This window comes from Bufo gargarizans, chromosome 5, assembly GCF_014858855.1.
Source record: "Bufo gargarizans isolate SCDJY-AF-19 chromosome 5, ASM1485885v1, whole genome shotgun sequence".
In the NCBI taxonomy this organism is placed as follows: Eukaryota; Metazoa; Chordata; class Amphibia; order Anura; family Bufonidae; genus Bufo; species Bufo gargarizans.
Window position 1 is genome coordinate 396,822,115 of NC_058084.1, and position 27,361 is coordinate 396,849,475.

General features: G+C 42.5%; 1 protein-coding gene across 4 annotated transcripts in view; it reads left to right on the forward strand.

Moving 5' to 3' along the window:
• Positions 1-27,361, forward strand: part of LOC122937809 (ATP-dependent translocase ABCB1-like) — a 182,715-nt gene that overhangs the window by 130,920 nt on the left and 24,434 nt on the right. For all 4 annotated transcript variants that reach the window (XM_044292882.1, XM_044292884.1, XM_044292883.1 and 1 more), the window contains 5 exons: positions 2,425-2,529; positions 5,797-5,874; positions 14,509-14,592; positions 18,283-18,486; positions 26,174-26,274. In XM_044292882.1, the coding sequence (XP_044148817.1) occupies positions 2,425-2,529; positions 5,797-5,874; positions 14,509-14,592; positions 18,283-18,486; positions 26,174-26,274 (572 nt within the window). The remainder of the gene's footprint in view (positions 1-2,424; positions 2,530-5,796; positions 5,875-14,508; positions 14,593-18,282; positions 18,487-26,173; positions 26,275-27,361) is intronic.

Sequence of the window (27,361 nt, forward strand, 5' to 3'; positions counted from 1 at the left end):
TGTTCTCCTGAGGAGTAGGTCTCTTTGTAGGAAGAGTAGTTTCCGTTGTCGCCAGAGGCAAACTAGCTCTGAGTCAGCTCTCCGCCGTCGGATTCTCTCCGGTATGCACCCGCTGTAAAAATAATCCAACAGTTCTCCAATGGCTCTGCTCTCTGATTGTAGTTTAATCCAGAGCTCTTTCTCAACTGGAGGTGAGGGGTCACAGTCCGATCCACCCAGTCCGATAAACACCATAAAAAATAAAAACTGTGTTAAAAAAAGCGATTTTTGTCACCTTACATCACAAAAAGTGCAACACCAAGTGATCAAAAAGGCCACAAAATGGTACCAATAAAACCGTCACCTCATTCCGCAAAAAAAAGCCCCTACATAGGAAAATGTCTCAAAAAATAAAAAAATATATAGCTCTCAGAACATGGAGATACAAAAACATCATTTTTTTTGTTTAAAAAATGCTATTATTGTGTTAAAGTGAAAAAAAAAAGTATATATTAGGTATCTCCGCGTCCGTAACAACCAGCTCTATAAAAATATCGCATGACCTAACCCCTCGGGTGAACACTATAAAAATAAATAAATAAAAGCTGTGCTAAAACAACCAATTTTTTTAGTCACCTTGCCCCATAAAGTGTTATAATGTTATGATCAAAAAATCATATGTACCCAAAAATAGTACCAATACAATTGGCACCTTATCCCCTAGTTTTCAAAAAGGGTTCACTTATTGAGAGTTTCTACTTTTTTCTACTAAGGGTGCATCAGGGGGGGTTCAAATGGGACATGGCATCTAAAAACCATGTGGTGCTCCTTTTTTCTGCTCCCTGCCATGTGCCCATACAGCAGTTTATGACCACATGTGGGGTGTTTCTGTAAACCGCAGAATCTGGGTAATAAATGATGAGTTTTGTTTGGCTGTTCACCCTCAATGTGTTGAAAAAATTGAATTAAAATGAAAAATCTGCCAAAAAAGGCCTAAAGGATTAACAAAGTTTGCAAAATCTGTTTTAAGTAACTTGAGGGGTGTAGTTTCTACAGTGGGGTCATTTATGGGGGTATCAACTATGTAAGCCCCACAAAGTGAATTCAGACCTGAACTGGTCCTTAAAAAGTGGGTTTTGGCAATTTTCTTAAAAATTTTAAGAATTGCTTTGAAACTTCTAAGCCTTCTAACGCCCTAAAAAAATAAAATGACATTTCATCATGAAGTACAATGTGTCACGAGAAAACAATCTCTGAATGGCTTGGATAAGTTAAAGCGTTCCAAAGTTATTACCACATAAAGTGAGATGTCAGATTTGCTAAATTAGGCCTGGTCAGGAAGGGGACAAATGGCCCAGATGTGAAGTGGTTAATCAATATTTGGTAGAAGCCGGGGTATAGCAGGCCTCAATCAATATATTGTGGAAGCCGGTGTATCACACCCCTCAATCAATATTTTGTGGATGCTGGTGTATCACACCCCTCAATCAGTATTTTGTGGAGGCAGGTATATCAAACCCCTTAATCAGTATTTTGTGGAAGCAGGTATATCACACTCTTTTATCATTTTTTTGGGGGGCAACAGGTATATCAAACAAGTTGCAATTAGTTATCCCAATAGCGTTTGTCCCTCTATATAGCTGCAGTATCTCAGCAGAACCGCACACAACTGCTGCACAATACAAATGCACTATAATATACATTCTATGCTAGAAGGTATATTATAGGTATATCACACCTCTCAATCAGTTTTTTTTTTTGGGGTGTGAGGCAACAGGTATATCACACCAGTTGCAATTAGTTATTCCAAAAGCGTTTGTCCCTCTATCTAGCTGCAGTATCACAGCAGAACCGCACACAACTGCTGCACAATACAAATGAACTATAATATACTTTCTATGTTAGAAAGTATATTATAGGTATATCACACCCATCAGTATGTCACACCTATCGATATCACACCAATACCAGTCCCTAAAAGGACTTTTGTGGCCCTATTAGCTAGCGTTTGGTGTCCCTAACAAGCTGTCCCTGCTCCACACAGCCACCTCTCCCTACACTGGCAAAACACAGAATGTAAAATGGCTGCCAGATCAGGTTTATTTATAGGGTAGGTGGTGTGTCCATGTGCTGAAACGTCTCAATTGGCTGTCCTGTACCACCTGATGGATATGTTATGGGTCAAAGTTCTGCACAATGTTAAATAATATGGTGCCGGTGGACATCGCCGTATGTTAGCCTGTTTGGCAAACCTCGAACGAGTAAAGTTTGCCGCAAAATGACCGCCGGGTGAATCGCAAGGCCATCTCCATTCTCCATATGTCAACCTATGGTGCATGTTTCCTGGGTCTAGTTTTATTAATTGCTCACTAACTAGCTCCATTGTGAATAAAATCAGCATTTTCGAATAACTTAATAGAAATGTTCTTCATTCTGATTTTTCAGACATTTGGTGAAAGAGACCCGATCCAAAAGGTTCAAAAGATTAATCAAGCATTACTGACATTTGTAGTCCTGGGATTTTCCATTTGTATAGGGAATGTGATCATGGTAAGACATATTTAAATATTTATTATATATGATTTTCATGTAATAATGGACACCACAATATGCATTAATGAATATATATATACAGTATATGCGTTATGCAAAGGAATTCCATAGACTTCTGCAGTATGTGTTTTTTAATTAGCTTGAAACCAGGGACGGACTGGCAACTTATAGTGGCCCTGGAAAAAATACTAAAAGTTGCCCCATTTTGCAGTCGGGTCCAAATTGATAGAAAACAGGGACAACATACGTATGCAGGGCCAGCAATACTGTATTGTGGCCCATTATACCAACCCAAAAGAGCCAAATACCACAGTCCATAACAAAATACTGCCAGCAACACAAAATATGTCGCCATAAACTTCCACTGGCTGACTGTGGGGAGGGCTCAGGCGGCCCCCTGGGCATCGGCCCAGCAGGAAATGTCCCTGTAAGGTCTATGGCAAATCTGCCCCTGCTTGAAACCGTCAACTCCCACTATGGATCTGATTTTAATAATGCAGTACAAAATTCTTTTCATGTCAACAGTCAGTTCTTCCTATACAGTTATGACGCGCAGTTTCTTGTCAGGAATAGTCATTTGACTAATGCCTTTAAAAGTCTGAATTCACAACAGTGTTGTCATTGCTGGCTTTATAGTCCATCACTGGAGCAGAAAACGACAAATTCCGGATCCTCTGACACACAGTGGGCCCCATTGACTTATGGTATTATCGGATAGGTTGAGTTTCAGCATGATGCCAGCCATTTTGACAAGAAGAATAGCGCAGCATGCTGATCTGTTCCTGAACAGTCTTTGCAGAATTTAAGCGTGCATTCATTTCTTACTATATGAAATCATTTAAAGCAACAATGAACTCAAAAATGAAAGAGAGAAAAATACAAATAGAAAGAAATCACTTGTCTGTTTGTCAGTCTTTAGTACCATATGTTTCTGACACAAAATGGGGGTAATATATCAAGACTGGAGCATCCATCCGCCACTTTTGATCTTCCTGCACTGCCATGAGTTGAAACTTCCTAATAAACTAGGCACATCTCTGCCCTGCTGAGCCACAGAAACTGAACTCTACGCCAGCTACAGGCTGACATAGACTTTAGCTATAGTAAATGTGGCGGGCGTTGCGAAGCCACGCTCATTTTTCTCACCACATTGGAAAAGTGTGAAAGCCTGAAAAGTCGAAAATGATGGTGCACATATGGTGTGCACCAACTATGACTTTTGTACACCACAATAGTGCCGTAATTAGCTTAGTAAATGTCCCTCATTGTCCTTTAGAGCTGTCCTCTACAGTACATGAAGGGGTTCTCCGGGAATTAAGAAAATGAAAATACTTCAATATTACTTAATGATAAATATAATCCCATTCTATTAGCACACTCAAAACCTGTCCTAATCAAACAGGAGGACAAGTTACTTCACAACACTGAGATAAAGGGCTGCCTCATTCTCCTCTCTGCTCTGCTTGTCAGGGATTATGATCCTGAATACAGTTTAATAAGCTCATAAGCTGAATCTCTGTAGGAATGAAGTTCATGAGCAGATGAGGCTAATGAGCAGCAGCACTTGGATGCACTCTCCATTACCATAGTCTGTCCTGTCCATCCTAGCTGTACTTCATGTCTCCTCATGAACTCCATTCCTACAGAGATTCAGATGAAGATCTTATCAGCTGTACTCAGGACCATAACCCCTGACAAGTAGAGCAGAGAGGAGGATGAAGCAGCTCTTTACCTCAGTGTTGTGAAGTAACTTGTCCTCCTCTGTGATTAGGACAGGTTTTGTGTGCACTAATAGGACAGTGGCCATTTTGTTTCTCCTAATCATTGCTAGACAAAACAAACCATTATAACTAATGAAAGATATTTGGGAATATATTTATAATAAAGTAATATTTGCGTATTTTCATTTTCTTAATTGCTGGAGAACCCCTTTAAGTTGTGGTGCACATTCTCCATGGACCGTATAGAGAAAGCACAGAATAAACACTACATGTGAATGGGACTTAAAGGATATCTGACAGCAGGGTCAACGCTAATAAACCAACCATAATGTCTGGTAGGGCTAATCCCACTGATTAAACACAAGCCTTTCTTTCCCCGATCTGTTGCTGCATTTAGGAGACGTGTTTTTTTTAAAAAAATCTGCAAATTAGAGCTTAAATACAGTACACCAAGGGTTGTCACTAGCAACTCTGTCTGCCATAGCAACTCTTCTCTTCTTCCCTTGACACTCCTCTTCCACGTAATCCACAGGGTTAGGCATCCAATAGAGAGGACAGTATCCAGGGAAGCAGAGAGGAGAAGCTAGGGTGCACATAAACCCTAATTTGCATAACTTTTAATTCTCCTGAGCACAGAAGCAGGTTGGGGAAGAACGGTATGTTGTTATTCAGAAGGGGCCGCACCAGGCAATATGGATGGCTTAATAACATTGATGCTGCTGACAGATGCCCTTTAAATGAAGATGCCTCCTGCCTCCTGTCCAGTTCAAATTTAGGAGAATGAGCTAAAATAAACCCAGAGGAATTAGAATGTGACTGAATATGCAAACCGATAGAAAAGAACACTTCACCCAAAATAAATTATTTATTTTCTGCTCAAATACAGTCCAATACAGGAGACAAAAAAATATTAGTACAAGGAGTAGATTTTTAGGTACTCACTTATCATCAGACATCAGCATTAAAGGGAACCTGTCACCGGGATTTTGTGTATAGAGCTGAGCACATGGGCTGCTAGATGGCCGCTAGCACATCCGCAATACCCAGTCCCCATAGCTCTGTGTGCTTTTATTGTGTAAAAAACACGATTTGATACATATGCAAATTAACCTGAGATGAGTCCTGTGCGTGACTCATCTCAGGGACAGGACTCATCTCAGGTTAATTTGCATATGTATCAAATCTTTTTTTTTTACACAATAAAAGCACACAGAGATATGGGGACTGGATATTACGGATGTGCTAGCGGCGATCTAGCAACCCATGTCCTCAACCCTATACACAAAATCCCGGTGACAGGTTCCCTTTAACAATTTGTTTCATGAAAAATGACTTATGTTATATTTTGAGCAGTTTGTTTTCAATTACTGGAAATGTTTTGCACATTTACCGTCAATCATTTTTGCTGTACTGTAATTTCTCCCAATACACAGAGCTCCACAGAATTATTTCAAGATCATATAATTTCACCTCAGAAAAAAGTCTTCTCTGGATAAACTGCGGCAGGACAGTGCTAGACTTTCTCATTTATTGTATTTTTCAGGGTTTCATGTTTGGAAAGTCGGGTGAAAATCTAACAATGAGGCTGAAATCCTTGTCATTTAAAGCATTGCTCCGACAGGTAAGGCAGTTAACAGCTGTTTGTATTATTCTTCTTGTTACTATAGAATATTTAGCTTGCATTGTTTTTGTCACCTAGGCTCAGTTCATTTTGCAATTTTTGCTATCCTGTAAGAGTTTACAGTATTTTTCATCATGGCAAGAATAGTGCAGTCAGAAGGACTATTCTTGCTATCAAAATTACCAGAACCCTGCCAATAATGAAGCTCATTGTAAGCCTGGATTCACACTTCAGTTATTTGGTTGGTTATTTCCATCAGTTATTGTAAGTACTGAAGGCTAAACAGAGATAACGTATAATGGAAAGATATTCATCTGTTTCTGTGTTTTTGACCCACACCTGGTTTTGGCTCCCAATTGATAGAAATAACTGACCAAATAACTGAAGTGTGAACTTAGCCTAAGTCAGTAGGGTTCCTTAAGATTTATTGGTGTCCATTTGCTCCATTGTAATTGTAATGTTGATTGTGTGAACTGAACTTTACTTGGTCATTGATTATCTTTTTAATGGGGTTGTCTGGTAAACTAAATAGAGCAGTGTTATGTTGTCTTTTTAGAAAACTCCTACCCATCAGATGTTATTTGGCTTTGACCCTTGCTGCTTGCAATGGTTACCTGAACAGAAAATGCAGTATTCTATGGTTTGCAGCAAGATGTCCATGTGATCTCCCCTCCTGCAATTTGACAGGAAGCCTTCTTCTGCCTTCTTTCGTCAGTATGTTGTGCTATGCAGTGAATACAATGCAAATAAGAGAAAGAATGAAAGAAAACATTTAAAAAACCTTCACCAACTGAAACTATTCCCATAATTGCCTGTTCAAACCAATATATGCATATTATACACTCATTGACGAAGAAAAATAACACAAAACATGTCTCAGGCAGATATGTTAATGATTACAGGTGTGGTCTGATTAGACACTTGGTCGTGCCAGAAGAGGGCACAAAAAAGTTCTTTAGCTGCTACCCTATGAACAGGTTCTCAGAGCCAACTTTAGGGTAGCATACCTCTTGGTGAGAGATTTTTGTCTGCTAAGAATGCCTCTAGGATGCACCCACAGATATTTTTCTCAGTTGACCGACTCTGAGGGGGGCATCAATCGACTAAGAGAGGTTGGTCATTTCAACAAATTACCTGTCATGTAGGTCATTCTGATCTAGCTGCTGTGGTCTATGGTCTTTGCCATAAACACCAGTGGTGAGCAGGAAGAGAGAAGGGAGACTGTGCATGCGCACTGTGTGTACCGTCTCCTCATACAACTGATTGGCGCAGGTGTCAGGTATCGGACCCCCACCGATCTGATATTGATGACCTACGGAGGCTAGGTCATCAATAATAAAAGCCTGGACAACCCCTTGAACTTTCTCTACATAATAAATGCTATTAAATGCTGAAGTTAGACAATCCCTTTAATACATGATAGTTGCTTCCTGCTAACCATAGAAGCAACTGATTGACATTGCATGTTGTTATTTAATCTATAATCTACAAGTAAACCCAATTTCTTCTCTACAAATGACATATGATGCACGTATATTATTATTACCCAGATACATAACTTTACATTTATTCACATGAAACCTCATTTGCTAAGCTGATGCCCAAACACTCAGTGTTCAAGTCAGCCTGTAGTTTTTTCTATGGAGATTCCACGATGTTACAGGCACATCTCCAATAACAATCCCGATACCGACCAGCAAAGTTTCTTTCCTCCTCTCCTTCAGTTTGGTAACGCCCCAGATGAATCAAAGGCGAAACCCAGGTCGGGCATCTACACACGCTTTTTACCTATTGATGTTTGTAAGTACAATAAACCTTACTTAATATTAAACACCCTGGGTATTGCACTATGTTCTGTTTCTCCTGAAGGAGAGGAGAAAAGAAACTTTGCTGGTCGGTATCGGGATTGTTATTGGAGATGTGCCTGTAACATCGTGGAATCTCCATAGAATCTTCCTGTGAGTGAAAGCCTGCCTGTGGAAACCTAGCGCGGACCCATACATATGTACTTTGGCAGATTTTCTGGAGAAGGGACTTACTCCAAATTCTGGGACTGCTGCTTCACCTCTTCCTGAAATCACACAGAAATTTTCTTTGTGTATTAGCCTGTAGTTTTTGAACGTCTTCGCTAGGCTGTACAGTACTACATAGCATAGTGTCATCTGCAAAAATAGAAATGGTGATTTTAATCCCATCCGCAATATCATTAATGAATTTGTAAATTAAATAATAGGGGACCCAGCACTCAACCCGGGACCATTCAGGATAGGAACCATTGACCACAACTCTCTGTACACGGTCCTTCAGCCAGTTTTCAATCCAATTACAAACTATACTTTCCAAGCCTGTAGACCTTATTTTACCTATTAAATGTCTATGAGGTACAGTATCAAATGCCTTTGCAAAATCCAAGAAAACTACATCCACAGCCACCCCTCCTTTTAGGCTTCTACTTATCTCCTCATAAAAACAAATCAGGTTAGTCTGAGAACTTCTGTTTCTTCTTAGTAAACCCATGCTGGTTATCACTTATGATACCATTAACAATCACATACTACTGTAGATAGTCCCTTAAGAGTCCTTCAAACATTTTTCCCACAACAGAATTCAAGCTTACTAATTTATCCTCAGTATTATGTGACAGTAGCTGCTCCCAGTCTATGCCCCAAAATACTGTCCTAAACCCGGGGACATTGGCCTTTTTAAAATTCAGTGTTTTTGCTTTCCCAACCAGAGTTTGCTTTTTACAGTTCAGGAGAAATATAATTATATTGTGGTCACTATTACCTAGTGTTTCACAAACAGTAACATTTCCAAGGAGCTCTGCATTGTTAGAAATGACTACATCCAACAGAGCATCGGCGCTAGTGTGATCTTCTACAAACTGGCCTATAAAGTGGTCTTGCAGCAATTTGGAGAATTTTCTCCCCTTTCCAGTTGAGGAAGAACCATTACCCCAGTCAATATCTTGGAAGTTAAAATCTCCCATTATGACAAATGCCCACCCTGTGCAGCCCGCTCTATTTGGTTATACAGTTGAACTTTTATTTCCTCTGTGATGTTAGGGTGTCTATAGATTACACCAAGTATTATTTTTTACAAGTTTATTTCCACTCATAAGGCTTCAACAACCTCAACCACAATTGCCTCTTTCACACTTACCTTCATAACACTCCTCACATACAGTTACACGCCACTGCCTTTTCTATTAGCCCTGTCTTTGGCAAGTGTAAAACCACATATATTATCAGCCCAGTCGTGAGAAGAGTCCAGCCATGTCTTAGCCACACCAACTACATATGTGTGTTCCTCTAGTACCATAGATTCTAGCTCCACCATTTTACTTGTTTTTGTAGTGTTTTAAGTTACTATTAAAATTTCCCACATTCAGTTCCCAGAAAGTGAATGTCTGATATTTTTTGGTTACCTTGGTTTATATTGTTGGTTTCTAACAGGATTATATTACCAGTAGTTTTGTTTTTCATGGGTGTACACTTATTTCCAGTCACCCCCTACTTTCCTCACTAACCTCAGACTCCATTAAATCCCCACTGTCGCCTCCTATATTCCACTCTCTATTTGCCGTTCAGGGGTTCAGTTATATGTTCTAAAGCCGCTTTTTGCATGTATAAGTGGCACAAAAAAAGTATTTGCCGTTGTGTGGTAAGGTGAGAAAATTAAAGCACTTTTTGGCGTGTATTAGTTGAAAAAAAAGAGCTTATTAGGGTACTTTCACACTAGCGACAGGACAGATCCGACAGGCTGTTCACCCTGTCGGATCCGTCCTGCCGCTATTTCACTGTGTCGCCAGACCGCCGCTCCGTCCCCATTGACTATAATAGGGACTGGGGCAGATTTTCGGTGAGAGGCTGCGGGACTAAAAAGTGTGAAAGTAGCCTTAGCCGTTGTTTGGTGAAGTGAGAAAATTACAGACTTTTTTGGGGTGTTTTATTTCCCTTTTAATTAATTTATTTGATCTAACAGTATGTCAGACAGAGAAGTGCCAGGCCCTGCACAGGGGAGTGGCAGAGACCTAAATGTTTCTGGCGCAAGCACAGGTCGCAGCAGAGTAAGAAGCTGTGGCAGCAGAAGTCGAAGCGACAGACCTGAGCTGCCAGTGTCATTTAGCGGTCGTGTCTTGATCAGCAACCCAGTGATTCTTAAATGGTCGACTTGTCATCCACTTCATCCCAAGTGACATCAGACACCCCCAGCCAAGAGTCGGTTGGTTCATCAGACACAACCATTAGTTCGCATGGGAGTAGGCCCTCTGCCCTCACCTGTCCTCAACCTGCCTCTTTCCTTTTCTGTTCCCTCATCCAAGTATCAAGTATCATATGATGTGGGCTCAGCCCCACTATACAGCAAGGACGAGCTACTAGAGGTCAGTCAGAAGCTACTGGTCAGCCAAGATGTGGAGGAGACATATGCCGTTCCTCCACTAGGCGGGCAAGTAGTGATGAAGTGAGTGGCGTGGGAGCTGGTGTTACGAGCAGTGAGGCTCCTGACCCAGAGACTGTTGAGGAGGACATCAGTGACGTGCAGACATTACTCGATGATATTGATGTAGCTGATCGCACTTGGGAGCCGGGTGAATTAGGGGCTTCATCATAATTGGGAGAAGAGGGTGGCAGCTTGCCAGTGTGGCAGCGGCGGAGCCAGCAAGTTGCTAGCGTGGCTGAGAGTCAGCAGGGTGGCAGCAGTGGGAGTTCAGTAGCCAAATGTGCCCGGGGTATAACACCCGCTTCGCAGGAGGCTACCTGCCTGGGAAGTAGTGGTGCACAGGTTCAATTAAGCAGTGGCAGTAGCAATCAGTCAGTGCGTAGTTTTGGTGGTAAAATAACCTACTTGGTGGTGTGGCAGTTTTTTGTTAAGCCGTCGGAGGAGGTGAACATGGCCATATGTAGAATCTGTGGGCAGAAGGTGAAGCATGGCGAGGGTGCCAATGTTGGCATCACAGCCCTGCGTCAACATATGCAGCATCACCATAAAGTGGCCTGGGAGAACTGTAGCTCCGATGTGATGCTCCAGCCTGCCACAGCAACCGCTGCATCACCCAGTAGTATGCACCAAGTTTCAGGCAGTCAAGGCTCCACCACCTCAGCTAAAGGGAGCTGTCTGGTCTTCCCATCATCTGCTGGTCCTGATGCTCCTGCTCCTCCTCTTCCTCGTCATTCATTCCTTCAGCAATCGATCCCCAAAGTGATTGCCAAGAGACAACAGTATGCATGCACTCATCCAAAGGTGCAGAAGCTGAATGTGATAATGTCCAAGTTGCTGATGCTGCAGTCCCTTCCTTTGCAAGTGGTGGAATTTGCACCTTACAGAGGACTGATGGCTTGTGTCAAAAAGGCAGTACCAGCCCTGCACAAATATGTAGAACAGAAGGTGGCCAGTCCTTGAGCCTATTGGTGTCTGCCAAAGTGCATGGCAAAGCCGACGTGTGGAGCTGTAGCTATGGTCAGGGACAATACATGTCCTTTACGGCCCACTGGGTGAATATGGTTCCTGCACAGCCATACCAGCAACTTGGCCAGGTCATGCCACTTCCGCCTCCACGTTCTCACACTATTCATCCTGCGACAATGTCCGCCTCTGCCTCCTCATCCTCCACTGTGTCCTCAGCCTTCACTGCAGGGACAATTCAGAGTGCCCCTCCAGCATACCACATGTGTAGGGTACGGCGGTGTCTTGCTGTTCTACACCTCGTTTGCCTGGGTAAACCGGATCTCACAGGGGAGCAACTGCTACGTGTCCTTCATCGAGAAATTGAATCCTGACTTTCTCTGTGACAACTCAACATAGGCTGATATGCGACGTTTCCACCCGTTGGAATTACACCCTCCATATGTTGGACCGACTATAGAACATATGAACAGAGAAAGGCCATAAACGATTTCTTGATGATCCAAGCGGACAGGTGTACTCCTCTGTGTAACTTCAATGTCAGCCAGTGGCAGCTCATGCGTGACACCTGTCGTTTGTTCGTGCCCTTTGAGGAGGCAACGTTATTTGTCAGTTGCCAGGACTATGGGATGAACAACGTCATTCCACTGCTTCATGTCCTGGAACAGATGCTAGTAAATCTGGCTGGTCAGGGGACTGGAGACGTGGTGCCTAGATCTCATGGCCACATGAGTCCTGTGACGGCGGAACTAGAGGAGGGGGAAAACATTGGAGCACAAGCAATGTGTAGCAAAATGGATGGTTATTACACACAGGTGACAGGAGAGTAGGAGCAGGAGCAGCCAGAGGAGCTACAGGACGATAAAGAAGACGAGGCAGAGGACCCAGACACACCGTGGCAGTATACTGTGGAGATGGAGACAGGGAGTCCCTCCGAGTCACTTTCACAAATGGCATGATGCATGCTCACTTGCTTGTGTAGTGACAGCCGAATTGTCACCATTCAGCAGAGGGATGACTTCTGGCTCTCCACCTTGTTGGACCCTTGCTACCGGTCCAAAATAGGGGCAATTTTTACCCCCGCTGAGAGGGAGGACAAACTGAACTACTATAGAGACATCCTATGTAGTCAGTTGGCCGCTGCCTATCTGTGCCATCGTATTTCCTCTCGCAGGTCTAATCAGGGGGACCCTCTGCACTCACGTTCTACTGCCATGGCTGCTGGGGAGGGGTGGGGTGGCAGGAGGAGTACCAGCTCCATCAGCAGCAACTTGAGTCTAGAGTCACTGATGAGCAGCTTTCTTCACCCACCTAGTGAAGAAACTACTCACCAGCAGCTGCAGATATACCTGGAGCAGGACCTGAACCAGCAGGTGCTGGAATACTTGGACAGTATCCTGCCACCCCACATTTAAAATCCGCTGGACTACTGGGCAGCCAAACTTAATTTGTGGCAGCAACTGCCAGAGTTTGCCCTGGAAAAGCTGTCCTGCCCGGCCAGTAGTGTGTCATCAGAGCGGGTGTTTAGTGCGGCAGGGGTCACAATTACCCCAAGAAAAACTTGTCTGTCTACCCAAAATGTGAAGAGACTGACCTTTGACAAGATGATTCAGGTGTGGATCAGCCAGGATTTCCAACCACCAATGCCTGATGCATCAGACTAGATCATCCATGGTGCCACACCAACACTTTGACAAAAGAGAACGGTTTCTTCTGGCTACCTGCTTCAGCTACTATTCTGATGCTGCTACCTACCTGATGCCACACATCTGATGCCAAGTGTTCCTTCTTTCACCTACCATCTTCAGCTGGTACTCATATTGCCACCCACCTCCCCGCTTTGTCACCGGGCCACTTTGTGTTCTCCTGATGCTGCTGCCACCTCCACACTATGCCATCTTGCCACTCTGTAGTCTCCTGATGCTGCTGTCACCTCCACACTATGTCACCTTTCCACTCTGTGGTCTCCTGATGCTGCTGCCACCTCCCCACTATGTCACCTTGCCACTCTGTGGTATCCTGATGCTGCTGCCACCTCCACCCTGTCATTGTGCCACTCTGTGGCCTCCTGATGCTGCTGCCACCTCCACACTCTGCAATTGTGCCACTCTGTGCCCTCCTGATGCTGCTGCCAACTCCACACTGTCATTGGGCCACTCTGTGGTCTCCTCTTGCTGCTTCCACCTCACCAATATGTCATAGGGCCACTCTGTGGACTTCTCATGCTGTTCCCACACTTCTCACTTCATGACTGGACCACTATTTTGCCTTTCGGCCTGGCTGACATCATCATTTATTTTACCCTTCTTCTGATCTGTCAGAAGGAAGGAAAAATGAGACGCACAATGCATCCTGTCTGTGTAGCAGCTGTAAGGCCTGTATGGTCCAATCAGAATTGGCTTGTGATTTGGTAGCCAAAAGCAGGAGTGGGTACAAAACACAAAAGACATGCAAATAAACCATTTACGTGTCATCTCTGTTTTGGATCCACTCCAGGTTTTTTGGGCATTAGCAATACTGATGGATTACTGACCAAATGCTGACCGAGTGAAGGTGGATGCTCCACAGACAGGATGAGTTTTTTGGGGGTTATTGTTCTGATGGATCAGAGGAAGGGTAAAATAATCAGCGACGTCAACACAAACTTACTGCTGACACCCTCTACACTCTGTTGGGGGGGGGGGCTCTACTTGTATAAGCTTTTGATAGAACATGTTCTGTAGACATCTATGTGGAATCGGTTGACGGCAATGTAAAAGGAGTGTGCTTTTTCTTAGTGCTAACATCGACCTGTAAGGCTGAGTTCATACTTAAGTTATTTGGTCAGTTTTGGCCCCGTGACTGCCCAAATAAGTGAAGTGTGCAGTGATTCTAAGAGCGACGCCTGGCATCTGCATGTCATACGGACTCACAGTATTATTTCACTACCACAGCAGACTCCCTATGCGTGTTACTGCAAGGCACAGTGTTCTACACCATTATAAAGGCTCTCTTCAGCCAGGAAATAGACGTTTTTTACGCGATTCGCCACAAATAAATTCAGATTGAACACATTTTAAAAAAATGGGCTCATCTCTAGTGGCAGCCCTACTCCAGGCTGAATCTGAAAACACCAAATTTCACTTACTTTCACCCTGCTGATACAGAGCTCAGCTCCTGCAATCTTCAGGAATGCTCAGGAAATAATTATCTAAATAAAATTATGTTATTTTCAATCCCTTCTAATAGGACATGGCCTATTTTGATGACAAACAAAATGCTGTGGGTGCCCTTCTTGCAAGACTTACAATAGATACTTCTCAAATTAAAGGGGTAAGTATAAGTTTATTTAAGCTAAAATTGCGAATTTGCATTATGAATTTTAATCTCCCTTCTTGAGCTTTTTAAAAGTTAGAAGTACAGTATTTTTGTTGTTGTCACTCCATGTATTTCTGGAAGAAAAAAAAAGTTAGACCAGCATCTCGTAAAAATATGACTTAAAAACGGAATTACTGCTATATTTCCTATTTGAAAATTAAAAGCTTTTAATCATGGTCATATGTTTCTGCCTCATTCACTCTGCCTGTTTACATGCTGTATATTTTCCCATAGTGTAGGCTTCAGGACTTCACATAAAGTCAAACCCTATTATCCTATTTTGGTGATCCTTTGTAAACAAACTGTAACCTTGTTAGCTAACCAGCCATTGCTAAACTGCATCCATGTCTCAGTAAAGCTATGTTCACATCTCCTCTAAAGGTAAGAGTAACATACTTCTGGAGCTACTGGCAGTTTCTGCTGCTGGCATATGATTTAGGTGCCTGCACAAACGAGCATATTACCTGAAGAATGTAATCTTTGGCAACTTTACATCACCAGATAATCACTAACTAGCGCTCAATAGCGATTATCTGATGGATTCTCAACCTGTGCAAAGGGTCATAGCTTATCTCTGCACAGGTCACAGGACATGTCTAGAAAACTGTCCTATAGAAGTTCAAGAGGTTCCCTCCTGTCCATTATGTATATACAGGGGAGCACCCGGGACTTTTGTCTAGGGGGGGTTTGAAAGGCAACAAATGTAGCACGTGTAGCGCGCTGTGCCAATTATTTTGCCCACCCATTTTTCAAAGCCCCCTTCATATTTAAAAATGTGGGGTGTGTAGTGGGCTGCAGCGATTCTTTCGCCTGGCCATTTGTAAAAGTCCTGTATGGGTGTTTAAAAAGGAAGGGCACAGTGCGCCCTGCGCAATATATTTTGCCCCGCCCATTATTTAAAGCCCCTCCTGCATATAATAGGCCACTCCTAACACACACTGTACAGCTGAAATACTATAGGCCTGTCTCTACACATCATACGGAGAGGGGAGGGCCTGTCCTGGCTGCACTGCCTTCTTCACATTATCAAGGCCTGTGGTTCCCCCCAACATCTGCCACCCGCCCGTGGCCTGCTGCCCCCCTTGGCCGTCCTCACCTAGATCTGAATCCTCCTTCTATAAATGGCAAAGGGAGGATCCGGACCATCTCCTCTCCTACATAGATCCACATAACTCTTACAGCCAGTGATGTCACTTTTGTTGTAGATTTTCGCTTTCGTCATCTTCTCCATTCAGACCAGACCGCCATGATGATTTTTCAGCCATCTTCCGTCTCTGCAGAGATTAACAAACAGACATTAGTTCCCCACATTTCCATCATCCTAACATCTTATGAACACCCTTTCCTGCCACCCCCAATACTATACTGCAGAAACAGTCCCCCTGGAAATACTACTACCACACAGATAGCGCCCCCTTCAACAAATATTGGCACACAGTGCCCCAGTAAATGCCCTCATAGTGCTCCTCTCCCCCTTCCCTATAATGCCCACCATATTATGCCAGTAAAAAAATGACCCTTCCTAGTGCCACTAGATGCCCTAATAGTGCTCCACTTCCCTATAGTGCCCCCACATAATGCCCCATAGTGCCGCTCTTCACTAAAGTGCCTCCCATAATATGGCAAGTAAAAAATGCCCCCTTAGTGCCATCAGATGCCATAGTTCCCGCCATAATGTGCCAATAAAAAATGCCCCTTTAGAGCCCCCACTTCCGCATAGTGCCCCCAAATAATGCCCCTATAGTGCCACCAGATGCCCCATAGTGCCGCTCTCCCCTATAGTGCCCCCATAATGTGCAAATGAAAAAAAGCCCCTTTAAAACCCCCAGATTCCCCCATAGTGCTCCTCTCCCCCATGGTGCCCCCGCATAATGTGCCAGTAATAAATGCCCCCATAGTGCCCCCCAAAATGTGCAAGAAATAAATGCCCCCAGAGTGCCACCCCCCAAAAAATGGGTCTGTAAGAAATACCAGATGCCCCCATAGTGCCAGCACCCCCCACAAAAAAAAAAAACTCATACTTACCTTCATCAGCAGTGATACCATGCAGGTCTCTTCCGGCCTGTGTCCCCCTCTGTGTGCTGCCCGGCTCAGGCGGCGCGATGATAATAACGTCATCGCGCCACTTGAGCTGGTCTCTGATAGGCCGCAGGCACTTATGCCTGCAGCCTATCAGAGGCCGGCTCAAGTGGTGTGATGACGTCATTATTATCGCGGGGCCTATCAGAAGAATATGGAAGGGAGACGCCTCTCCCTCCCCTGCCCCGCCGCAGGACAGCCATCTGTATACAAATGAATATGGAGATGAGCGCTTCCACAATGTACATATCTCCTACTGCCCCCCACCGCTGCCGGCAACTAGAAGCAGGGCAGTGCCGCCTGTGGTGATCAGCAATGCGGCCCCGAGGGATAAAAAAAAATAAAAAAATGATGCACTGTGTCTATATCCCATGTGGCTGCTGTAAAGACATTCTCTAAATGCTCTATAAATGCTGTTAAGAACAGAACAGGCAAGATGGCCCCCTGCAGGGGTAATATATTGAATTGTCTTCCCCTGTAGTAAAATGCCTCCATATATATAATGTTTTCCCCCTGAAGTCTAATGTTAGTTCTCCCCGCTTAGTATAATGCCCTTGTATATATAATGCTTCCCCCTCTTAAAGTAATGCTCCTGTATATATAATGCTCTTCCCCCATAGTGCAATGTGCTCCCCCCTTTTAGTATAATGTTCCTGTATATATAATTTTTTTTCCCATAGTACAATGTGCTTCTTCTTTTAGTCCTGTATTATATTGCCTCCATTTATATAATGCTACCCTGTAGTATTGTGCCCCCATTTCTATAAAGCTGTCCCCCTTTAGAATAATGCCCCCAAAAATAATGTTCTATATTTCCCCCTGTAGTACTATATATAATTTTTTTTTATAGAATTTTTTTAATAGAAGCATAATACTAAGTGTGTCCGATTATCCGCCACCATCTGCGATGCAGACCCCAGGTTTCTTATTGCCTGTGGCCTTGGATGATGCTTTCCTGCGCAAGGCAACATGACCTACTACACTAGGTCACAGGTAGAGCAATGATGTGGTCACGTGCCCACGTTATCGAGCCGACTGTGGCCTGGCACAGGAGGTCGCGATGATGTCATTGTGACCACCTGCGCGGTTCTACTTCTTCATAGGTTTCAGGCCTCCCATGCTCGGTGGCAAACTGCCGCCCAGCTGAGAGACGGGATGGATGCTGCCTGAGGCGAGATTCTCAAATTGCTTCATGACAGAAACGGGCCTGCACATCAATCAGCTGTTTGAAGAAAATGCAGCGCTCCTGAGTGAATAGTAGAGAGACATCCTATTGAAGTGAATGGTATAGAGGAACGGTAATTACACCTGCTCGCCGCTGCAAAGTCACCACAGAGAAAAAAAAAGACAGGGCTCATACGTTCCTTTAAACAGATGATCGGTGGAGATTCTGATTCTTATATTGATGATCTATACTGAGAATAGGTCATCAATATACAAAAAACAGAGAACCCTACTAATACCACTGAAAGATTTAAGTTTCAGCACATTTCATCACTGACACAAGACAAGACATTGTCCTCAAGATTTCTTTACTTCAAAAATGTTTCTCTTTACCTCTTCTAGCTTACTGGACACCGACTGGGAGTTCTGACAATGACTGTGACAACTTTGCTTGCTATAATCGGCATTTCGTTTGCATATGGCTGGCAGCTGGCCTTACTTATCTTGGCATTTGTTCCCATTCTCGCCGGAGCCCTGCTGATTGAAGCGATGATTATGGAGAATCAGGCATTCAAAAACCAAAAGGCCCTGGAGGAAGCTGGAAAGGTATATTTATTACATTTTTAGGCTAAGTCTACATGAAAACAATTGTCGCGCAACATTTTGTCGCACCAATGTCGCGTGACAATTTTTATAATGGTGTTAGATGATGTTGCACTGCGACATGGGACATGCTGCAAAATGGATTTTTCTGTGACTGTTGCGTTGTAGTCGCAGCATGTCGCAGTGTGACACCATAGACTATCATTATAAAAATTGTTGCGCGATATTGATGCAACAAAATGTTGTGTAGTTGTGCCCTATGTGTCACGCGACTAATTGTCATGCAACAAATGTCGTTGTGTAGACCTAGCCTAACACTTCAGTCACGGTATCTAAAATCCAATTTTCTAGGTAATTAATATACATGCTTCCAAAAATGTGTAATGTTAATTTTAGTGGCTCACATAGCAGTAGTGTATGTGCAAGTGCATGTGCCAAGTGTCTATACCGTGCCCTAGAGCAGATAGTATCTGCAAATGGTTTGTTAATGTTAATGCAATTGGATTCTATGTTATCTATACCCAGCATAGCCTGACATGGCTGGCTGGCATAGCCAGGGTTTACAATTCTAGATCAAGTTAGTTCCACCCCTAAATGGAGATTGTCTAGATTGGAGTTAAGGAAGGAAGCAAATTTCATGTGCTCCTTCTCATCAGGCTTCGACTTCCAAATCTCTGTGTCATTTACTTTAAGCTCTGCATAAAGAGAGAAAGGCAAATGAGGGAAAGAGGAGAACTTAGAGTCTGCATGATCAAGCATAGGAGAACCTACTATTATAGCCATTCAGACCCTGCTACTGTGCGGGACAGTGTCAAGACAAGACCTTAAAAACCCTGCTTCCCGCAGTGGACACAACAGCCATTATTGCCAAAGTACTGCTACCAGAGAGACTTTGGGAAGACAGTATACAGGAAGTGCCATAACTATAGTTTTGCTAGCCTTCTTACCTCACTATCTGGGGAAACAATTTTCAATATGTACAGATAAAACTGTGCTTCATTGTTGTCGGATACTACAACTCCTGTTTTGCACCTGGGTAAAGAGAGACTTCTACCTTTGACCTGTTTTCCTGACTCCTACACGATAAGCTGGTCATTGCACTCTATACCCCCTACCTTGCACCCATACAATCACAAACACAAAGGGCACCCCAAACTACTATCAGGCAGTAGCCCCAATAACCAACAGGGAGTGATCTAATGGAAGAAAGGGTGCACCCTACTTTCACTGTACTGGCCCTAGGGAGCAGCGGTGGGAGGGAAGCCATTGTGATAGACTGTGGTATAGCAAGAGCCACTGCCAATAGTAGCATGGGTTCCTCAATCCCTGGTTGATCTTAGTTATTAGGAGGACTTGGCAGTTAGTTATTTAGTGTAGCTACAAAGGTTGAAAACAGTTTTGCCTCTCTTACACAAAAAACATATTGTCAGGCTGGTGTTGCTATGGATTACCTTTCTACCCTGTTGTGGTGGCAATAACACCTAAGATTATTTTTTTTAACAAATGTATTGGAAACAGGCATTGCACTGTCTGAAACCCCTGAAGTCACACTAAGACATAAAAAGAGGTGGAAGACTGCTCGAAGGGACAGTGGATCCCCCCATCTACGCAGGCCTTCTACTGTAGCTATATACTAGGAGAGGAAGGATGGCGTATGATCTACAGCCTGAGGAGCTATGGTCACCAGGATGGAAAAGTATTGGAGAGGCCAGACAGCGACTGAAAAGATTTCATCTATGTGTTACCTGTTTTCCCCATATACCCATATACAGATCATTGATGACAGTCATTTAATAGTAACAGCCCATGCTCGACTGTTACATGTGATCATATATATGCAGATAACATGCAGATCACATCTGCTCTGCAAGCATCCAAGGCCTTTGTGAACACTGTGTTCAATGGTTTTCTGTGACAGGGAAGTGATTATTTCATTTCCATGTTATTAAACTCACCACATAAATGAACTGGCGGCAAGCATAGGGACTAGAATAGGGGTTAAAAACAGGAGTGAGAAAGTGTGATGTTATGAACATCACTGTGTAGTATGTATTGATGTAATGGATTGATGGCAGTGGAAAGTTAACTTCTAAGAACCTAGCAAATGGCTGAGTTGAGTCAGATGCCATACATCAGGCAGTGGTAATAATGATGTAGTATTGTTGTGTCACAATGTCCTACCACAGGCTGTCACTCCCTGAGGTATGTTGCAGTGAAAGTTATAGCATTATAGAATGAGGTGTCACGGACGTACCGAGACATACGGACGTACCAGCGACAGGTGGCAAGAGATCTGTGAGACTGGCAACATGTGGTTTGATCTGACATGTTTTCCTGTTAAATCAAATGACGTCTGTGTTGTTTCTGGTGCTTGCCACACCTTCTTTCCCCAGGTGTTGCTATTGTGGTCATTTTGCCTTCTCTATTTATTGTTGTTTCTCCCACTATGCTTTGCGGTTTATAGCTTTCTGTTACTGGTGCTACCAAAGCTTCATTGAAGATAAGTGTTTCCGTTCCCTTTTGTATTTTGTTTTGATATATGTGTGTGTTGACTTACCCTGTTGTTTGTCATTAGACCTGAGGGAGACTCCTTTTCATCCTTCCCTTTGGCAGAACAGGTAAACTCAGTCCTGACCCTAATTCCATGGTCCTATTTGGAGAGATAGTATTCTAGGTATCCAATGTATAAACTGGTCTCAATTCTGAGCTGCTGTTAACCTGCGATTTCTGAGGCTGGTGACTCGGATGAACTTATCCTCCGCAGCAGAGGTGACTCTTGGTCTTCCTTTCCTGGGGCGGTCCGCATGTGAGACAGTTTCTTTGTAGCGCTTGATGGTTTTTGTGACTGCACTTGGGGACACTTTTAAAGTTTTCCCAATTTTTAGGACTGACTGACCTTCATTTCTTAAAGTAATGATGGCCACTCATTTTTCTTTACTTAGCTGCTTTTTTCTTGCCATAATACAAATTCTAACAGTCTATTCAGTAGGACTATCAGCTGTGTATCCACCTGACTTCTCCACAACGCAACTGATGGTCCCAACCCCATTTATAAGGAAAAAAATCCCACTTATTAAACCTGACAGGGCACACCTGTGAAGTGAAAACCATTTCAGGTGACCACCTCTTGAAGCTCATCAAGAGAATGCCAAGAGTGTGCAAAGCAGTAATCAAAGCAAAATGTGGCTACTTTGAAGAACCTAGAATATGACATATTTTCAGTTGTTTCACACTTTTTTGTTATGTATATAATTCCACGTGTTAATTCATAGTTTTGATTCCTTCAGTGTGAATCTACAATTTTCATAGTCATGAAAATAAAGAAAACTCTTTGAATGAGAAGGTGTGTCCAAACTTTTGGTCTGTACTGTATGTGTAACCCTTTTTAGATGTACAGAGTCATGGACTTAATTGTGCTTTCAGATAAATAATAATAACATTCTCTGCTTCCTTATCTACATGGAAACAGTGAGTAACAGACTGGGTTTTGTTCTGCCTTAAAACCTAGGCTGAAATGTGAGGCTTATGAGACAATATGGCTATGGTTGTCTTTGTTGATAACTTCATCTAATAACTAACTATCAGACACCGTTCAATTCCACTGCAAGACATGTATGAAGAATCCAGAGAGGGTTCATTTCAAGGTTGAATCATTGTAATTATGCACAAACAGTAGGTGAAAAGATTATTATTTTGCCCGGTTCAACCAAACATTTTCACAGTACAAAACATATATAAAAAATGGCAGCCAGGCACAGGTAGAAAGGTGGAAATCACATCACAGCAAACAAACTGAAATAGCAGCTATTAGACATAACAACTTAAAGGGGTTGTCTCATCTCACCATTACTAAGGCGAGATGAGACACATTCCTGACCATCTCCCACTCATAGCCATTAGAGCTACTGAAACAGCATAGTTCCAGCCGGGAGGTTGTCAAGACTGTGTCTCGTCTTATCTTAGTAACGGTGAGATGAGACAACACCTTTAAATTACATACAACCATGAAATATGGAACTTGACATTCCCCATCTGAAATGTTTACATTTTATAATATCAAACATTAACAATAATGCTCCTGCGTGAAGTCTCGGTAGTAGATTTTGAGACTTAATATTGTAGATGAAAAAGCTGAAAACGTGCAAGGATGGTGTGTACATTGCACAAAGTTTCTGGCACTTCATGTGTTAAAAGGCTCCAGGAAGGTTTGGTTTTCTTTGTTTCCAGAAGCTTCCTGGGAAAAAGAAAGCCAGTTTAGGGTCCTGGAGCCGGTCAAGGAAGAGTTGGGTGGGTTCCCTGACCACCCGGAGCCAGTCTGGGTTTTACCTGCCTGGGGGGACTGCTCACACAGATGTACTAATTAAGTCAGCAGTCCTGACCCAGGAGCTCTCTCTCTGGGAGTCTTGGCAGTCTGTTTGAGAAGCTGCAACCCTAGGAGCTCTGAGAGCGGTTGGATTCTCTACTGAACTGTAAGTTTAAGTTGCTCTGTTTTCCCCTTGAAAATGCTTTTTGCGTTTTGTGTTATGAGTTTAGCTAGGGCTGCGAGTGAGATAGGCAGGAGCCAGACGGCCATTGTTTATTTTGGTTCTGTTTGTTATTTTGAGCAACTTGCAAAATAAACTAGCAACAGTCTGACGCACAAGCTACAACGGTGTTGGTGTTCCTGTCTCTGCCCAAAACAACCCCGCAGGAAGGTGTAACAGTTCACAACAGTTATAACATTAGTCCAGGTCCTGTGGCTGAAGGTCCTATGGAATGCAATCCACAATAGTAGAGAACAGGGGGAGGCTGTGACTGCCAACACTTCTACCAACCCAGAGTATACTCCAAATGGTGTCATTTTACTGAACACCCACGGTGTGTTCTTTTGAATGCATTAGTGATCCATACACTCTCTTTTATTTGTAACAGGAGCAATGTGCTGCAAGAATCACTAGATCAGGAGCAGAGTTGTAACTAGAAAAGGCTGGGCCCTATAGCAAACCTTTAATCTAATTTGTTAATAGTAATTGAATGTAATAAAAGGAGAAGTAAGTTGTAATGTTTGTTCCAGTAAATGACCACCAGCTCAGTTTTTGTGCATTTCAATGTATTTGCTTTGAATGTCTGCTTATTAACAGTGCTGATCGCGAATATTCTAATTGCAAATTTTCAACGCGAATATCAGCACTTCAAGAATTTACAAAGATGTAGAATATAGTGCTATATATTCGGAATCACGAATATTATAATTATTTTCATCAGTAACCTCAGTTCTTGCTTGTGGGCCAATGAGAAGGCATCTTTGTCAGAGCTTAGTAACATCCCTATCAACCAATAGGAAAGTTGCCTACCCCTCATTATATAAGAACCTCCCCAGAAGCTATTTTCTGCAGTTTTTTGCATTTGTGAGAGAGAGAGAGAGAGAGAGAGAGAGAGAGAGAGAGAGAGAGTGTGTCATTACTGTGCTCTGTGCTTTGCTGAGTCAATTACATTAGATATTTAGTAAGATATATATATATATATATATATATATATATATACAGTTGCAAGAAAAAGTATGTGAACCCTTTGGAATGATATGGATTTCTGCACAAATTGGTCATAAAATGTGATCTGATCTTCATCTAAGTCACAACAATAGACAATCACAGTCTGCTTAAACTAATAACATACAAAGAATTAAATGTTACCATGTTTTTATTGAACACACCATGTAAACATTCACAGTGCAGGTGGAAAAAGTATGTGAACCCCTAGACTAATGACATCTCCAAGAGCTAATTGGAGTGAGGTGTCAGCCAACTGGAGTCCAATCAATGAGATGAAATTGGAGGTGTTGGTTACAGATGCCCTGACCTATAAAAAACACACACCAGTTCTGGGTTTGCTTTTCACAAGAAGCATTGCCTGATGTGAATGATGCCTCGCACAAAAGAGCTCTCAAAAGACCTACGATTAAGAATTGTTGACTTGCATAAAGCTGGAAAGGGTTATAAAAGTATCTCCAAAAGCCTTGCTGTTCATCAGTTCACAGTAAGACAAATTGTCTATAAATGAAGAAAGTTCAGCACTGCTGCTACTCTCCCTAGGAGTGGCCGTCCTGTAAAGATGACTGCAAGAGCACAGCGCAGACTGCTCAATGTTAGCAAATCTACGATATGTAAAACACTAAACAAGAATGGATTTAATGGGAGGATACCACAGAGGAAGCCACTGCTGTCCAAAAAAAAAAACATTGCTGCACGTTTACAGTTTGCACAAGAGCACCTGGATGTTCCACAGCAGTACTGGCAAAATATTCTGTGAACAGATGAAACCAAAGTTGAGTTGTTTGGAAGAAACACACAACACTGTGTGGAGAAAAAGAGGCACAGCACACCAACATCAAAACCTGATCCCAACTGTGAAGTATGGTGGTGGGGCCATCATGGTTTGGGGCTGCTTTGCTGTATCAGGGACTGGACGGATTGCAATCATCAAAGGAAAAATGAATTCCCAAGTTTATCAAGACATTTTGCAGGAGAACTTAATGCCATCTGTCCACCAGCTGAAGCTCAACAGAAGATGGATGTTGCAACAGGACAACGACCCAAAGCATAGAAGTAAATAAGCAACAGAATGGCTTAAACAGAAGAAAATACGCCTTCTGGAGTGGCCCAGTCAGAGTCCTGACCTCAACCCGATTGAGATGCTGTGGCATGACCTCAAGAAGGTGATTCACACCAGACATCCCAAGAATATTGCTGATCTGAAACAGTTCTGATCAAGAATTACTCCTGACCGTTGTGCACGTCGGATCTGCAACAACAGGAAACGTTTGGTTGAAGTTATTGCTGCCAAAAGAGGTTCAACCAGTTATTAAATCCAAGGTTTCACATACTTTTTCCACCTGCACTGTGAATATTTACATGGTGTGTTCAATAAAAACATGGTAACATTTAATTCTTTGTGTGTTATTAGTTTAAGCAGATTGTGATTGTCTATTGTTGTGACTTAGATGAAGATCAGATCACATTTTATGACCAATTTGTGCAGAAATCCATATCATTCCAAAGGGTTCACATACTTTTTCTTGCAACTGTATATTACAGACAGTTAGTGGGAGATAGTCAGTGTAGGTTAGGTCCTGATATAGTGTAGCTGATAGGTTCCAGTGCAGGGTGTTAGGTAGTGTGATAGGAATTACTGTTTCTCTGCTGCCCATACATACAAGCTACAGACATAGTGCTGTGATGTCACAACAATACTTAGTGCACCAATCAGTAATATCTACTCAGACCTGATAGAATGTGAAGTTGCATGTATTGCTCCAAAACTATGCGCATAATTAGTGCTGATTTTCGCAATTGTAAATATATTAGATCACAGTGCTGTAATGTAAAATTACTTACAGTGATCAGGAGTCATGAAAGTTGCTGCCAACCATTTTCTCCAGTCTCAGGAAACTTCTGGCAGCTTGAAAAATGGAGCAAAAGTGAGCCACGCCTGTATTGCGTGAGCAATATGCGCATTTTACATTGCCTATTTTCATAATCAAGAACATAATGACTGGAGATCATGAATTTGCTCATTTATGGCGAATATTAGGCCAAAAGTTCATGAAATATCGTAAATTTGAATATTGCCTATGCTGCTAATAACTACTTATTAATTGCAATTAATTTCATAACATTTTTTTTCTATAAACACTTTTCTCACTAATCTTTAGATATCAACAGAAGTTGTTGAAAATATCAGGACAGTAGTGTCATTGACCAAAGAAGATGTTTTTTATGAAAAATATAATGCCAGCTTAACAGGATCATACAGGTAAGTCATACAATGTGTGTTGACTTTACTGTGCCGCCATTGAATACCATCATTATGTAGCATAATCATACAAAATCCTTTCTGATGTACTTGATTGTTGGTTTGACTTCTGATTATCTGACACAACTACTCCTCTGGATTCATTGCCTATCATTTTGACACTTGTCATCCTTCTTGGTTATTAGAATCAGCTCTGACCCTGACTATGTTTGGATTTGCTTCAAGCTCTAAGATGTATCTCTCATTACCAACCCCTTGCTTGTCTGTTTCTTCTTATACCTATTTGCATCAACCTGGGAATCTTCAAAATTGTTTAAAATGGTCTTGCCTTTCATTATTTATACAAAAAAAATCTTATACTTTAGCGTGGCAGGAAATGTGGGGCACTCCTTGGACACATAGAGCAGATGTTAAGTACAGGAACAGTTTATCTCTTTCACGCCCCCTGGGTCAATGTTTTGCAAGGCAGCAATGAGGCCAGGTTCTTGTTGATACCTCTACTTTTGTGTCGGTCCGGTTCCCATATCAGGAGCATATCTGCCTCCTCCACTTCCTACTCAATGACATCTTCCTGTCCCCAACACAAACATGACAGAGCATTGCTTCAACTCCATCTCTCTACAGTGTTGCCATGCTGTTTTAAAAATTATTAGCCCTGGTTAGAGAAGCCAAACAGCAGATCAGTTGCTAATCTTTATCACGCTGCAAATTTCTTCACCAACCATAACTGTGCAGCGTGGTCAGTAACAATGGCAGAAGAATTGTGGCTGTGCTGAATTTGCAGGAAATAACACATTTTCAATGCAATGGGACACATGATAAATTTAATGTTGCAAAAAAAATGTTTTTATTTTTTTTTGTACTGTGGCTTGCAGAAGGTGATACCATGTCCAGAAGAGTGTCTGCACATTTCAGCCATTTTGATTTGGCTAAGAAGGCCCCTTTGGACTTGCAGCGACAGAGCTGTTTGCATTTGCACTACTTGATCTGTGCTGTTCTAACTCACGGGAATTCGATCTTGCATACTGTATGCTGGAGCATCTGTATGAGCAGCATAAAGTGGTTAATGATTTCATCATGCATCCGA